Raw genomic sequence first — 15,995 nt, forward strand, 5'->3', positions numbered from 1 at the left:
TGAGACGTGTTAATCGATCACCCGCGTACGTACTGACGCGCACGCGCAAAAAATCGCTACGATCGACGATTGCGTATCGCCGTGTTATCGTTAAAATAATATCTGCCGCGCGGATGAGCCGGAGACCGCCGGCGATGACCTTTCGATTGTGTCCGGTCGTCGTCGGCGGTTTTTTAAAATTTTTTTAATACTATTATTTATTGTTCGCTGCGCAGACGGGCGTGTGTTTTATTTACGCCGAATTCACCTGTACACACCGCCGTGATTTCTCCCCTCGCCGCGGTGACGGTTTTTCGCAGCCGCATCATACCCGCGTGTAGTACAATATGACAATAATATATTATGGTCACTAATACCGTAATGCACAACAAAATAATACAATAATATGTTCGTGCATTTCTGTCCGTTTTTTTAATTTTACGCGAAACGCGCACGCCGTCTGTACACGCGTACACCACGATGACCAACGGGTTTGTTTTGCACATTGCACGCCAATAACGCGCATGCGACGGCGACGGAGATAAATCGTTGGTTTTTTTTTCCCGTTTAGATTTCGACGACAATAACGTAATTAGCAGTGTCCGTATTATACGCGACTGGAGGAAAAAAAAACGACTACGATAAATAAAATCGGAAATCTGATTGCCATTTGTGTGAGCGTTTTTTTTAGCGCTACACACATTTACGATACCGTGATGTGCGTACACGTCATATATGCGTACAAGTTAGGTGTTCCCATACAATATTGTATTGGATGTGTGTGTGTAACGTACCAACACGTAAATTATAATATTTATAAATTGATAAATTGTCCTGTCGCTGCGATTATATGTAAATATTGTTGCGAGGTGTCGTCATCCTGCGCACTGCACGCTACAAGTGCATTAGGGCTGCAATATTAAATAAACACAATAATATTTTACACTCCGATTTTTATTATTACCCGTATGGGTGCTGCCGATACACGAAAATGTACCGTTAACATATTATTATATCGTTAAAACAAGCGTACGTAACACGTCCCAATTGTTAATATCATTTCAACGATAACATATCAAAATATTAAACAGTCGCTGTTCAAAAAACTGACCCTCGAAACTCGAACGACGGAAATGTGACGTGAGTACAGTGTGCACGCTAACCTGCAGTGATCTTTGTCCGTATATAGCTAAGCAGCTCGGCTGGTAGGTCTTAGCTGCAGTTGCAACCATGGTTAGCTGGTTAGCTGGTATCAGTATATACCTTATTATTATGTATGGGTGGACATTAACTTGTTAAAATTGTTCATTTTTTTTTTTAAAAACTTTTTAACTTGACTATAGTTAATTTAATTTGTTTTGAACATATGAACTTATTCAGTTAAAATCTGTATTGTTTAATTAATTTTTTTAGTTAATTATCATTATCGTGCAGTTAAGTAATTTTAAATTTTTACAAGTAAAGGCTATTAGTTATTACCTTTCCGGTGACAATGTACTATATTAATATAATAACGATTTAGTGTTATATTATGTTTACAATGTGAAACAGTCTCTTGGTAAATGTTTGTGTAGATCAAAATACTAGGGCAGTTTAAACTTATGATTATTGTGGATTGAAAAAAAAACAACTTTTTGAAACTGAGTCAAGTTAGTTTTATTTTCCATCTGAACTTGAAACTTATCGAGTTAATTTTTTTCTTCGTTGACTTTTAACTTAAATGAATGCAATTTAATGTAATTAACTTCACTGGTCACAGGCAGTTAATTATTTTCATAAACTTTCCCACTATGGCGTGTGTGTCACTGTAGAGTGTAGATATCCGTACTGTATAATACTGTAGTAAACGGTAAATTATACTGTATAGCGAGTGTGCAATTGACTAAATTTGATAAAAAAAAAATAAAAACAGTTGACAATCTGCATTGTGGTTTGTGCCGTTTTACGTTACCTTCCCATCCATCTGTCCACGAAACGAAAAGACGACATAATTTTTTTTTTTTGCTCAGAGAATAAACGAAAAAATATTATGTCGGGGTGTCGTGTAACTCACCGGCTTCGTAAAACTTGTTTTCGTTTAAAAGACGATGACGATGACGTCGCATACAATATGCTAGTATATATACATATAGTAGTTGGCTGTTACAGTGAACAATATATTTAAAAAGAGAGCGGATCTGTTAGAGGATAAAAAAAACAATTTTTTTTTAAGAAAAAACAATGTATTAGGAAAAGTACCGACTACAATATCACAAAAAAAACATAATAGAATAATTTAAATTTAAAAGCTATAACAATGGTTTTTTTTTTATATTCCAATTAATTACAAAATAAAATAATATCGCGTACCGCTATAAATATAATTATATATCGTACAAATACAATGTACAAACCGCTAAATATACACTAAAATGGAAAACAATACATAATATGATGCTGCACGAGAAGAGATAATATTATTATTATTATTATTATATATAGTAGTTATTTCGTCATACATTCCGTCTAGTTTGTGTGTATATATTATTATATATATATATATATCTTTAAAAAATCGTAGTTTACGTCCTATTATTATTACATTAGAACGAGAAAAATAAAAATAAGATGAAAGGAAATAAATTAAAATAATAAAACATAATGTCATGTATACAGAAAGGAACGTCAACAATCGGTTCAGCTCGCACGAGAAAAAAAAATAATAGTTATATATAGGTATAGGCAATGACAATATTACAATTTATATATTATCGTATATCTCGTGTCCCCGCGGCAAATGTAAAAGATTGTCCAGCCGTCTTAGAAACCGGACAGACTGGGGTACGCCTGTCCTCTATACATAATAATAATATGATATAAATATAAATATATTATTACACCCACTGCGGTATACGTATATACAATATAAAACATTGTGTAGGTTATATACCACAACGAGCAATGTCGAAGTGAGTACCGCAAAATGTTGTTGTAACACAGTTTCTCGGTGAAATAAATAATAAATATATATAAAATACGACAGAGCCTCTACTCCACGACCCCCCCCCCCGATATGCACACCCATCACGTCATCGCTCGGAACCCCCGAATTTTTTTCAGAAACCTGCACAAGTCGTACATAATATGTCTGATATTATGCATAAAATAAATCATAACATAACATACTACACGTACACACGACCTGCACGTAAATATATATAATAATAATGTTCGCTTCGTGATAATAACTTTATATATAATATGTATCAATCGCGTTATATATTTTAGGTATAATATTATTATTTCTTCCTCGCAAATACGTATATATATATATATAATATAATTATTTTGATTTTTTTTTTTTAAATTTTTTACCAGTAGTATCATTACTTTTTTTTTTATTGTCCGCACAATGTCTTATACATGCCGTTTTCTATATCATATCATATATTATATTATGTGTATTTTTTTTTACTTTATATTCATTAATAAATATATATAATAATATGTTATTTACAAAGTTTACTTCAAATATTATTATAGTTAATATTTACAAAATAATGTTTATTTATTTATTTTTTTGTTTTGTCTTTGGATTTACGTGTGTTTGCGTGGTCGAGCCGCGCTTCTCGTCAAGCCCGTTCCGCGTGCTGGACGGCCACGACGGATTCGGCGTCGGACGAGGACGAGGCGGGCGACGGTTCGGCGACCGCCGCGGCCGCCGAGTGCAGTTGCTGCTGCTGGTGGTGATGGTGCAAATGGTGCTGGTGGGCCGCGGACGGTTGGAACACGATCCCGGCGCCGCCGCCGAAGGCGCGCGCATGATAGGCCGCGGCCGCGGGATCCTCGTAGAACGATCGGTACAGCTGCTCGTGGCGCGCGTAACCGGCGGGCAGAGACGGTACGGGGACGGCGGGCGGCCGTCGGTGACCTGACGACGCACCGCCGACGGACGGAGGCGACAGTTGCTGGTGGTGCGGTGACCGCTGGTGCTGCTGCGGTGACGGCGGCGGCGGTGGGGTGGACGGCGTCGTCGTCTCGACCGCGGCCGCGGCCGTCGTCGTGGTAGTCGTGTCCTTGCTGGCCATGTCGGCCAGCGACCAAATGCGTGGCTTCGGGGCGCTACTCTGCGACGGCAGAAGCCCGCCGCCGACGCCGCCGGTGGCCGGTGGCGACACGGACGCGAACCGGTGATGCGGTGGCGCCGCCGACGGATGGTGATGGTGATGGTGGTGGCCGAGGTGTGACGGCGGCGGATGGTGCGGTGCTCCTGGATAGTGGCCGTGGTGGTACGGCGGTGGGTGGTGCAGGAAGTGTGGTGGCGGCGGCCGTTCGAACAGCTCCGGCGAGTCCGGACCGCTGTCGGCCCGCGATTCGCTCCACTCGCTGCCCGTGTGATTGGCGCCCGGCCGGTCACCGTCCTCGCTCGATCCCGTGCCCGAGTCTTTACAATCTGTCGACACAAACGGAAAATAACATTATATAATGACGTTTTATGCTCAGACAAATTTCATATCATACAGTAAACTTTCGTCATGGCAGGTATCGTGGGGGGGGGGGGGTGGCAGAAGAAGACGCATCGAGAAATTCGAGAAAGACCGACTTTAATATTGCAACGGTATATATTGACGTAATGGCAATTCGAAGGCGTTTTCTATTTGTTTCATAGAACAATTCGGGATATCGACGCGAAATACAAATCTATTGCTGTATAGGTTACCTACATCAAAATGTCATTGTCGAGACTGGACATTCAAAAGTGGGCGATTTGTGAACTATACAATAAAAGCGCGTTTAATCATCGTTTATGCATAATTCATTCTCGGAATCCAAAAAGCTCTTTGTATACGTATAATAATATACTGTCTTGTATCCATATTCTACAACTATTATTGATTTGTGATAACCCCGTTACATATCGTCATGTCTGACTACTAACCATCTAGGTAGATTTATTATAGTAGGTATGTTACAATATATTATTATCGTAGATATAACCGAAAATGTTATTTTTGTACTTTCCCCTCGAACACCTGTTGCGCGCAATGTCGGCAGTTCCAAAGCTCGTTATTAAGCCAGTTATTTTTGTCGAATGGAACGCGATAATTTATACTGTTTCACGTCATCATCCTATGCGTTATAATTCGCACGTTGACCTTTGAGAATAGATATAATAGTATTTTGTAACAGAGAACACGGGCGTAAGTACATCGTCGGTGTGTAAGACTTGATATGTATGATATTATAGGTGGTACGTAAGTAATGACTTTTGACTTGGTCGCCGTCGATTTATTTACAATAATACACGTCATGTATACACACCGATTGGAGCGATATTATTATAAATAATTATGTGTTATGTGCAACCGGCGAGCGTTTATTCTTAATTAACTCTCCTCGGCCACTTTGGCACTCTAAAACACTGTAATATTATGTACGTACATGGTATTTTTGCACATTAAAACGTCGTCGCTGGCGCCAAACCGATAATAATAATCCCGAGTAATATAAAAAATTATATGCACACAAGTACATAATAATAAAATTATACAAACACAGACGCCGCCCGTGTTATCGCGGTGTACGACTGCAGCGGACCGCGGGATCGTTAGTAGTACAGTTGTTGTTGTTACTCATTTTTACTTGATTTGTAATTAAAGCGCGAGCGAAAATCGTTTTATAAAATATTACCTCGCGTCATGTATACACGGCATATTATGTACGTATTAAGACGTTATAACGATGTAAAATATAATATTACGATTATTTACTTTTATTATATTTTTCCGTCGACGAAACGTGTCCGGTCTTATTGTTATTTGTTACCGTTTATTCGAAATGCACTCAAAAATACAAAACAATAATCTGATTTAACCAAACGAACCGTTTAAAAGACTGTCGGCGGACCGCGGAGGTTCGCAAAAACCGTGAAAACAATAGTTTTCTCTTTTACGCGGGCCTCAGAATGTTATTCGTCTACGACGACGACGATGATCATGTGTAACGGATAGTTTATAATATTATGTACAAAATAATCCGCAACGCGAACCACCCATGGCAGCGTCCAAGAGGGGGGGGGGCCGAATTATTTGTTGCCTCATATTGAAACGATAGTGTAGGAATCAAGCGCAACGTCGACTGTTTCGAAAATGCGTACTATATTAATACGATACAACCTGATGTGTAGAAACACATTAAACATAACGCCCGTTATAAGTCGCCGATCGAGGAGACGAAAACGCGGAAAACGTTTGTGTTAGTCGTGTCGTAAGAGTGTTATATTAAGACCTGTCAACGGTTCGATTACGGATTTTTGGCGGTTATGATATTATACACACACACACATTGTGCCCGCCGTTTCCGGTTTCGACGCTGTAGTTTTATAATTAGTACGGGACTGATCGGCGATGTGCCGCAGGACATTTCCGTCAGCGAAACGATAATAATAATGTTTAATATTTGTTTGTTTTTTTTCCCCCGTACAAAACACACAACACACACACACACACACACACGTGTCGTGTAAAAATTCTCAGTGAGCGCGGGGGAGAGCGTCTGGCGATGAGAAAAATGTATAATGCAATGTGTCTGTGTGCTTAGCCTTCCGACGTGACATAATGGTATTATAATATATTAATATAAATATTATATGGGACAAGCCGACGGAAAACCGAACGAGATATTATATGGACCGTGTTATTGGCTTTAGATATTATTATTATTGTCATTACGACGGGCACGTGACTAGTGTTCGGCTCCGGAAATTTACGACCACCGAAATAGGGGAAATAAAAATAAAAAAGGGGCAACTATGATACACACACACATATATATATATAGCGACGTTGATCGGCGGAGGGAGGCGCTTCGAAACGGTCATTGGAACCGACGGGGCGCGTGATTCGGGTCGCTCGTACTGCTGCGGAGTGTTCAAGCAATAATAATAATAGTAAATAAAACTGCAATCGAGTGCTTATATACGAACTCGACGTGTGTACGTTTTATATGCTTGGATCTGGTAAAAAAAAAATAAATCGTTGATGTAAAATTGTATATTATACGGAGTGAGGGGAGCAGCAGATTGATGGCGTACAATAATATTCGTATCGATCGACCCGGCGAATTAGATACGGAAAACGGAGTACAGTAGGAATTATGCATATAATCCGTAAAAATGCATCTGCAAGCACATAGGTGTCGGACACGATAAAGGTTGTTTTATACAGCCACGCGACAATATCATACACATGACATTATATTATTGGATTCATACATGCGTTCGAAATTGAGCTGTTCCGTTCGAACTGCAACATTGATAAAACGATAGTAAACACGAATTCACCAAAAAGGATCTCGTCAGTAAGCGAAACTTTGACTTCGAACCACACGGGTGGTTTGTACACATTCATGGTTATTTTTATATATAATTACAACCGACACGTTGTATAGACGGGTTTCTTTATTACACGATATTATACATTTTAATAATTATAATTAGATAAACCTAACCTAACCTCTATAATACTTGGAGCGAATAAGAGTCTATAGACAACATTGATCCATATACACGTATATATTTGTTTATGGAGAGTAAAAAGGTGAAGCAATTAACAATGTACAAATGGAAATTTAGATAGGACCCGCAGAATACGATTATGCCGACGAAGTGAAATCAATGCAGCAAATAGTAAAGCACAACCAGATGAGAAAATATAATGTCAATCCAGTAGCTTTTTTTATCTCAATTTAAATTTTATACTTCTTAATTTATTTCGATGTGTTACACGTATAACACCTACTACTTTACATTATCTATGTATGCATGTTTCTATTTTGAATGAGTAAGTCATATCAGAAAAAATAAACATTTTTTTTTAAAGGGGGTAGGGGGTTGGTACTTATACAATGAGAAGTAGACATCATTTCGCAACGTCGCCTAATTGTTTATTACATATTATCCCAGCAATAACGAGGAAATATTTTATTATCATTTACATAAAGGCAGAAATCAAACCTCTACCATTGTACAAGCGACTGTTCCTAAATATTTCAAATAAACACGAAAAAAATTACTAGGTATAGGAACTTACCGAGATCTTTTGGGTCTGGGCTCTTTCGGTCATCCTCGTTGTTGTTGTCCTCGTCTTCGACCCTATTTCTGGGTTCCCAAGTCATCTTGTTCTCCTTCTTCAACCGCCTTCGGGCATTAGCGAACCACGTGCTCACTTGCGTGAGCGTCATCTTGGTGATGATGGCCAACATGATCTTCTCACCTTTGGTCGGGTACGGGTTTTTCTTGTGCTCGTTAAGCCAAGCCTTCAGCGTGCTGGTTGTCTCTCGGGTGGCGTTTTTCCGCCTGGCGCCGTTCAGGTCCATGCCGTACCTGAAACGAAAAAAAAACGATATAAATAATGTGACTCACACATAATACTGTATATATAATGATTTACGACCATTGCTTCATTCACGGGCAGGACAAAATGACAATATAATATATTACGTCCAGGTCAAACACTGTGACGCACGTGTGTGCGGGAGCGTGAATGTGACGACTGTAGGTTGATTATATTATATTATAATATTATAAAGTATTTTTTTTTTTTTATAATCAAAGAGATAAGCTATAGCCGCTAGGTATATACTGAGCTGGTGTGATATATAGACAATATATATTATACGAGGGAAATCGCACAAATTGTTTAAACAATTCCGTCGTCGGTTCACGCGGCCGGATTTAATGCGGAAGCCATCACGAGGGAAAAAAACCGCCGGGACGATTTCACGCGGTTAAACTTTTCGCGGAAGGAGAGCGATGGAAAAAATCAGGGATAACTCCCCGGGCTGGGCTCGGGTCTGCCAATCGGGTGGGATGGCGGAGCGGTGTAAATGTTTTTTAACTTATGCAGATTTTTTTTTACCCGCCGCCGACGGCGATCCTTTTTATTAATTCCAATTAAGCGCCGCCCTCCGTTTAATGGAATTTGAATAACTCTCATCGTTTCCCTCTTCGCGACCAGCAGCAGCATTATACACACCCGCCCACGAAGCCGCCGACCTGAACACCGCGACTTTTCTCCACCACCCATCCTGTATAATACACTACACACACACACACACACACACATACATAATATATATATACAGCGTCTCCGTTAATCACGATTCCGATTCTTCAGGCAAAATATCCAATTAACGTCTCAACGAACTAATGGATTTTTATTTAGAGCCATCTCTACTTGTCACGGCGTTAAAACCCGATTTACATTTTTTTCCTTTTTATTTTTTATTTTAAATCCACTCAGTTTTTATTATTGTCAACCTGCAGCAGGGGTTAGGGTCATGGAGACGGCGGAATAAATTTGATTTGGAATATATTTTGAAACTCGTTTAAGTTTTTCAGAACGGAAATAAACTGATTCTTTCACGCCTGCACCACAGACATGGAATTTATAATATATATATAGGTAAGTACCCTACTTATAAACTAACACATTTTATGTGTATAACCTATCTCTGTGTAATTTTTTAATTTGCACCCGTTGTCTGATAAATATTATTTTGTCAACATCTTTTTTTCAGTTCTTTACAACTTGCCCGTTTTCCGATGACAACATAAATATTATTACTATTGTACACCGATAGCGCAAAGATTAAACAGTTATTGCGTATAATATAGGTGGGTAGGTATAAAAAAATTTAAATTGGAAAACAAGCTGGAACAATACTATACAGGATGGTAGGTAGTTAATGGTCGGCCCAAAATACCTTAGACACAAAATACTTCTCATCACATACGCATTATATAGTTACAGGGTATACAACAGCACGTACGCATGCCTACAGCAGCCATCATGTATTGTGACGTTATGTGAACTCACAAACCAGACGGCACAATAATGTTAATAAAGTTTCCATAATAATAGGAACTACATCTGAACTCTGAAAACACACGTAAACGGCTAGCAGATGGTGCGTTGACGGTTGCCTACACGCGTATGCAGCGCGGCGCGACTGTAAAATATCCGTGTAAATATAGCTGTAAACTATATCAGGATTTTCCGTCAGTTTAGGACGGTTTTTTCTCCTATAAACGTGAGACAGACGGTTAAATCGGTGGCGCGTAAACTATGATGAACATTATTTTTCGTCTAAATTTGATACATTTCAACTTGTAGCGACGATGGTCATACATCATTTTATGTAGGTAGGTACGCGTAGGTCGTGTCGATTAAGATAAACAGCGTACACGATCACCGCGAAACTGTTGTAACGAAATATAACCGATGTATACCTACGCGTTATATAATAATAAAACACGCCATTGTGTTATACACTTATTTTTAATTATTTTAGTGCGATAGTTTGTGTTCCCGCAACGACCGCATCTGCAATATGATATTATGTGATCACATATTGTGTATGTAAGTACAATATTATGTTCTTAATATGCAAAATCATACGATGATCGCCTTGTATACATATATCTTTTTTTATATCTGCACAGAGGTAATTGATAATGCTATTCTGACGAGCGCACTAGTTTTACTGCGGTATTAAAACCCTGACCTACAATATTCTATAAATTTGCATGTTTACATAATATAAAATACCTACTGCGTATTAGATGTAAAAATTGGAGTACCTATAGACTGATAGAAAATTGAAAGTGGATACTACCATTGGAAATAATATAATACCCACAATTTCTCGATTGAAAAAAAAAATGAAGTTTGATTCGATCCTAATGCTATTTCAATAATATTTACCGAAAATACCTGTTAAATATATTATTATTACCTAATATTAGAGAATCCAAGAATTATATAACTCGAGTCGCTGTACAATCATAGAGAATAATAGTGTATACCTATTGGCTACTACGGTATTTTAGGGAACGAGTTTTTGATAAAGTACACTTAACATTATGTAGTAATATAGCTTAAAAATGTTTGATATTCAAACCAAAATGTGAAACGTTTGGCCGTATATGTACTACATTGAACAAAGTTTTTAAACCAAAGTCAAAAATTAAATATAATTTCGCGGATAAAAATAAAATTATATTTAAAAGTATAGGTATGATATTTTATGCTACGTTTACAATAATTGTATTTACCCGACAGAAATATCAAATTACTTGACGTCCTACGAATGCATTTAGACGAAAAGTGGAAAACGCTATTCGCGAATCGTTCAACGACCTTGGACAATGTGTTTTAATTTCAGAAAGGTCGACGTTATAGCTGATATTATGTTAGCAGGTTTGAACACACAATATAATTAAATATATTAAGCAATATTGTGATATAATGCCCAAATAGTACCGATATACCTGCAGCAATCCTGGGAGATTTCTATACCTAGGGTTCACTAACCTGCAGTACGCGGGCCTATAATAATTATTTCATGTAAAATTGTGCACCTATACATTATTATCGACGATGGCAATTTATAGTTGACATTTTTACAGCAGTTCAACGGTTTTATTATGTGTCCACACGAATTTTCCACCCAGATTCGGCGCATAGCGTGTATCATATCTTTAGTACGATAACAGTATACTTATTTTACTACTATAATGTTATATACATATGCGACATTATTGTTATGCTCGGAGCATTATCTTCCCGATATAGCGACGAATCCAAACCCAACCACAATAATTTATTATTAAAGGTCTAATATTAAGAATATAATCGCTCGTTGTTCGGGAATCATAGTATTATAATGGTCAACGGACATACAACATTGTTATTACATAATATAACAAATACTAGCTCAAATGTACAACGACCAATGATATAATAATTACTTTAAATAACACCATGTACCTGTGTCCAAATAATTACAATAAACAGACTGCCAATATTCGGTATATAACGTCTCTATAGGACACAAATAAAACTCGTAAGCGTACGACCTAACCTAACGTAGGTACACGGCGAGAACAAGACGATAAAATAAGCCAGGCGTTTATAACATTATAATATAACAATATACCCGAAGTCCAACAAAATAATATCTTATAAATCGAGAAGGCGAAACAATTATTAATACTAAACGTCATATTGTAACTAAATGTTGAAACATTTTCATGAGTGGCTACTTAAATCTTTTAATTGTTTATAACTACAATTATGTCGAATGTGTAGAGTGCAAGGCACATGCAAAATAATTGTATAAAATTGAGAGTTGAATTGGTCATACGACGAAAGTAGTAAAAACGGTAAAAAAAAATGTAGGTTTAAATAAAAAAATATACGAAAACTTATTTCATACAAGTGGGTTGTTATATTATTATTGTAGTTGCCTACTATAACCATATTATTATTATTATAGTTTACCAGTACAATTATCGTAATTACAATAAAACGCCGCACGCGTTTAGAAGTGTTTGAGTGGGGACACAAGCGACTTACACAATAATAATAATTTTATATTATCATTATATCAGTGTGCACTAATAGCAGGGTAGCCCGTATGGTGTTCTGTCATTTTGACTGGTTAATAGACGATGACCGCCATAAAAATACATTAATACACAATACAATATTATAGTGTAACTACCTCCTAAATATCATTCGCATACACAGAAATATTGGAAAACACGACGATGACGGTCAACCATAATAATACCTATGCAGAATTTCATTGGATGACTACACATTTTTATATGCCTAATACATACGATCAAATTTACAATAAACATCTCGTCGTAGGTGTATGGCGGTAGTATACGAATATTTTTATTTTTTATATAATAATATGATGAACGCGACGATTTAATATATTAATTCACAGTAATTGGAAGTAGCGCACTGTTTACACGTATATAGCGCGACGCTGTCGAATGGCGCAACCAAAATAGGTCCAAGATAGGTGTTGAGTATAGCAAGAGTGATGACACTATAAAGATGTCCAATAATAAAATGTCGATAATTTTCACAAACATTTGAATTTCTAATATAACTATGTTTCTAATCAACCACGCATAGATACTAAAATAAATAACATTAGTTTAAAACACAAAACATTTATTTTCACATCCCAGCAAAATACTCAAATGTTATCATTATATACATATTATAGGTATATAGGTACTGCTGCAGCCATATGCACGACTCATATTTCAAAATATGTGATTTTCGCTTTTGCAGCGAATATACCGGAAGATTTAACTGTTTAATTTGTAATGTTCCTTTGTTCTTATTTGGCCTATGTAGATATATATATATATATATGTGGCGTTATATTTTAACTAAACAACAAAAGTAATATAAATTATAGAATCTCCTTCCTTATACATATATCCAAAATCAAAAGTAGCGACGAGCGATGCATCGTGTCGAATATTCTAATAATTATTATATGTAGGTGTAAAGTAGTATTATCAAAGTATAATACAGTGATTTCAACCACTGTAATATATATCGAACAATGATGGGCGCGTAAAATATATAATATAGACGAGGTGATATGTGCGGTGCGGTGCAGTGGTGCAGTTATGGTGAAGTAATATTACTATGATGGTTACTGGCCAACCGCAGTCGAATATATTGCGAGCGGTAAAGAGGGTCGAGAGAATATAATGTGTATATAGAGTAAAAAAAAAAAAAAAAAATACTAGGTGGGCTGCAATAATAATAATAATAGTCATAATGAAAACGAAATATACGAAAAACACACGACCGGGACACCGCGACTGTATATATATTGCCCCTCATCGTCGCCGCCGCCGTATCCGTTTTGTTTTTTTTCTCCGAACCAGACCCGTTAAATCGGTGTCGGCGTGTGTTTAACCCTTTTTTTGATGTGCCACCGCGATATTACGTATTTAAAATCCCCTCGCCCGTCCGTCCAGCCGACCGTTTGAGAGTATCCCCGCACCGCTCGGCAGTGATGCAGTATACACCAATACATATATACCTACCCAAATATTAATAATAATATAATACCTATAATAGGTGTGTGTGTGTGCGTGTGTGTGTGTGCGTTACACGACTAGAATCCTTTTGGAAATCCGTCGTCCGCCTCGTCGGTTCGCCGGCGGAAAATGCGAACGGACAGCGGAGGCGGCCGGACGGGTCCGATGTGCGTGAAAGGTGTAAAAATGATAAACTTGTAAAACCGCGTGTAACACCGGTGTCGGCTTTTTCACACAAAGGAGAGTGCGTGTGATGTGTAATATTATTATATCGTATATGTGTACGCCACCGCCGCCGCAGAGGCGAAGGGCGAGAAACACACAGCTAACTATTATAAATATATTTACGTGTTGTACCTATAATCTATATATATACATACAGTAATTTAAGTATTATAATATTATTATGTGTGTATAGATCCGCGTTTTTTATATAATTTTTTTTTTTTCGTCCAGTTTGAAGACCGGTCCCGATTGTCGTTTTCGTTTCACGGATGATTTGTAATCGGGCGTGTAACCAAATATACAACTCGACATCGTTGGAGGCGGTGGTGCGCGGCTAGTTCGTTCGGTGTGCGTTTGATTGAAAACGAAGAAAGAAAAAATAATGTTATAATAATAATAATAATAATAATAATAATAATAATAATAATAATGCCGATGATGATAACGATTATAATATTATATATTATTATTAATTTTAATAACGTTTAATATTATTTTCTACGTCGTCATCGGCGGCAGCGTCAAGGTGTTCCGTGATTATAATATATAATTATACTACACTGTACACATAATAACATATTATTATAATAAACACTAGTGAATCATTTGATGAGTATTTTAAAGAATTAATAAACGAGCACGAAATTCTGAAAATTATTTCAAATCTTAAAGATGATACTGCTGCTGGACATGACGGAGTTTCAGTGAAAATTATAAAATCTATATCTGGAAGTATAATTAAACCATTAACATACATTTATAATCTAAGTCTGAAAGAAGGTACTTTTCCTGATAATTTAAAACTGGCAGTTGTTAAACCGTTATTAAAAACTGGAGATACTTCTTGTGTAAATAACTATAGGCCTATTTCCATGATAAGCAATTTTGCTAAAATTATAGAAAAAATAATAAAAGGTAGATTAATCAAGTTTTTAGAAAATAATAAACTGCTGTCCAAAAACCAGTTTGGTTTTAGACCAGGTTTGGGAACCGAAAATGCCATGTACAGTGCGTGTAAATTCATATATAAGGCTCTTGATAATAGTAAAAAGGTTATAGCAATTTTTCTTGATCTAGCAAAAGCGTTTGATACGGTAAATCACCATGAAATGGTCAACATATTATAGAATTTTGGTTTAAAAAATATTAGTTTAAACTGGTTTAGAAGCTATCTAAAAAACAGAAAACAAATAGTTAAAATTAATGACATCATGGGTGAGGAGATGGAAATTAATTGTGGAGTACCACAGGGCAGTGTGATGGGTCCATTGCTGTTTATTTTATACATAAATTCTATATGTGATATGAAAATTGATGGTCAAATAGTAACATACGCAGATGACACGTGCCTACTGTTTTTTTCAGGTGATACGTGGGATGAAGTTCGCGTAAAAGCTATACAAGATTTTAAAAAAGTAATAAACTACTTAAATCACAGAAAACTAACAATCAATTACAATAAAACAAATTTTATAAATTTTTCCATTAATAAGGATGATAAAAGTTTTGATAACTTAGAATTTAATATTTATGATAATTTGGATTCTTGTAATGTTCCAATATATCAAAAAATAGCTAGAGTTTCGAGTATTAGGTATTTAGGTTTGACATTTGATAAAAATATGAAATGGAACTTACATGTAAACAATATTGTGATGCGTATGCGTCTATTATCGTTTAGCTTTTATAAAATACGGTCATTTTTACCAATACAAACTATGCGCATAATTTATCTAGCACTATTTCAGGCAATTTTTCAATATGGTTTATTGGTCTGGGGGGGTCTGAATCAAAATGCGTCTAGACCACTGCAACTTCTACAAAAAAAAATTGTTAGAATATGTTTAAGTAGAAATACGTTAATTGGTTCAACTAAAGAAAATTTTAA

At 36.6% G+C, this 15,995-nt stretch overlaps 1 protein-coding gene across 2 annotated transcripts in view; it reads right to left on the reverse strand.

The window, feature by feature from the left end:
- Positions 1-3,278: 3,278 nt before the first annotated feature.
- The window catches only part of LOC111034097 (homeobox protein caupolican-like), a 44,825-nt gene continuing 32,108 nt past the window's right edge, over positions 3,279-15,995 (reverse strand). For both annotated transcript variants that reach the window (XM_022315131.1, XM_022315132.1), the window contains exons 4-5: positions 8,049-8,341; positions 3,279-4,411 (exon numbers count right to left, since the gene is read on the reverse strand). In XM_022315131.1, coding sequence (XP_022170823.1) covers positions 3,591-4,411; positions 8,049-8,341 — 1,114 coding nt within the window. In that variant the 3' untranslated portion in view covers positions 3,279-3,590. The remainder of the gene's footprint in view (positions 4,412-8,048; positions 8,342-15,995) is intronic.

The sequence above is a fragment of the Myzus persicae genome, unplaced genomic scaffold (assembly GCF_001856785.1).
Source record: "Myzus persicae strain clone G006 unplaced genomic scaffold, MPER_G0061.0, whole genome shotgun sequence".
NCBI lineage: Eukaryota > Metazoa > Arthropoda > Insecta > Hemiptera > Aphididae > Myzus > Myzus persicae.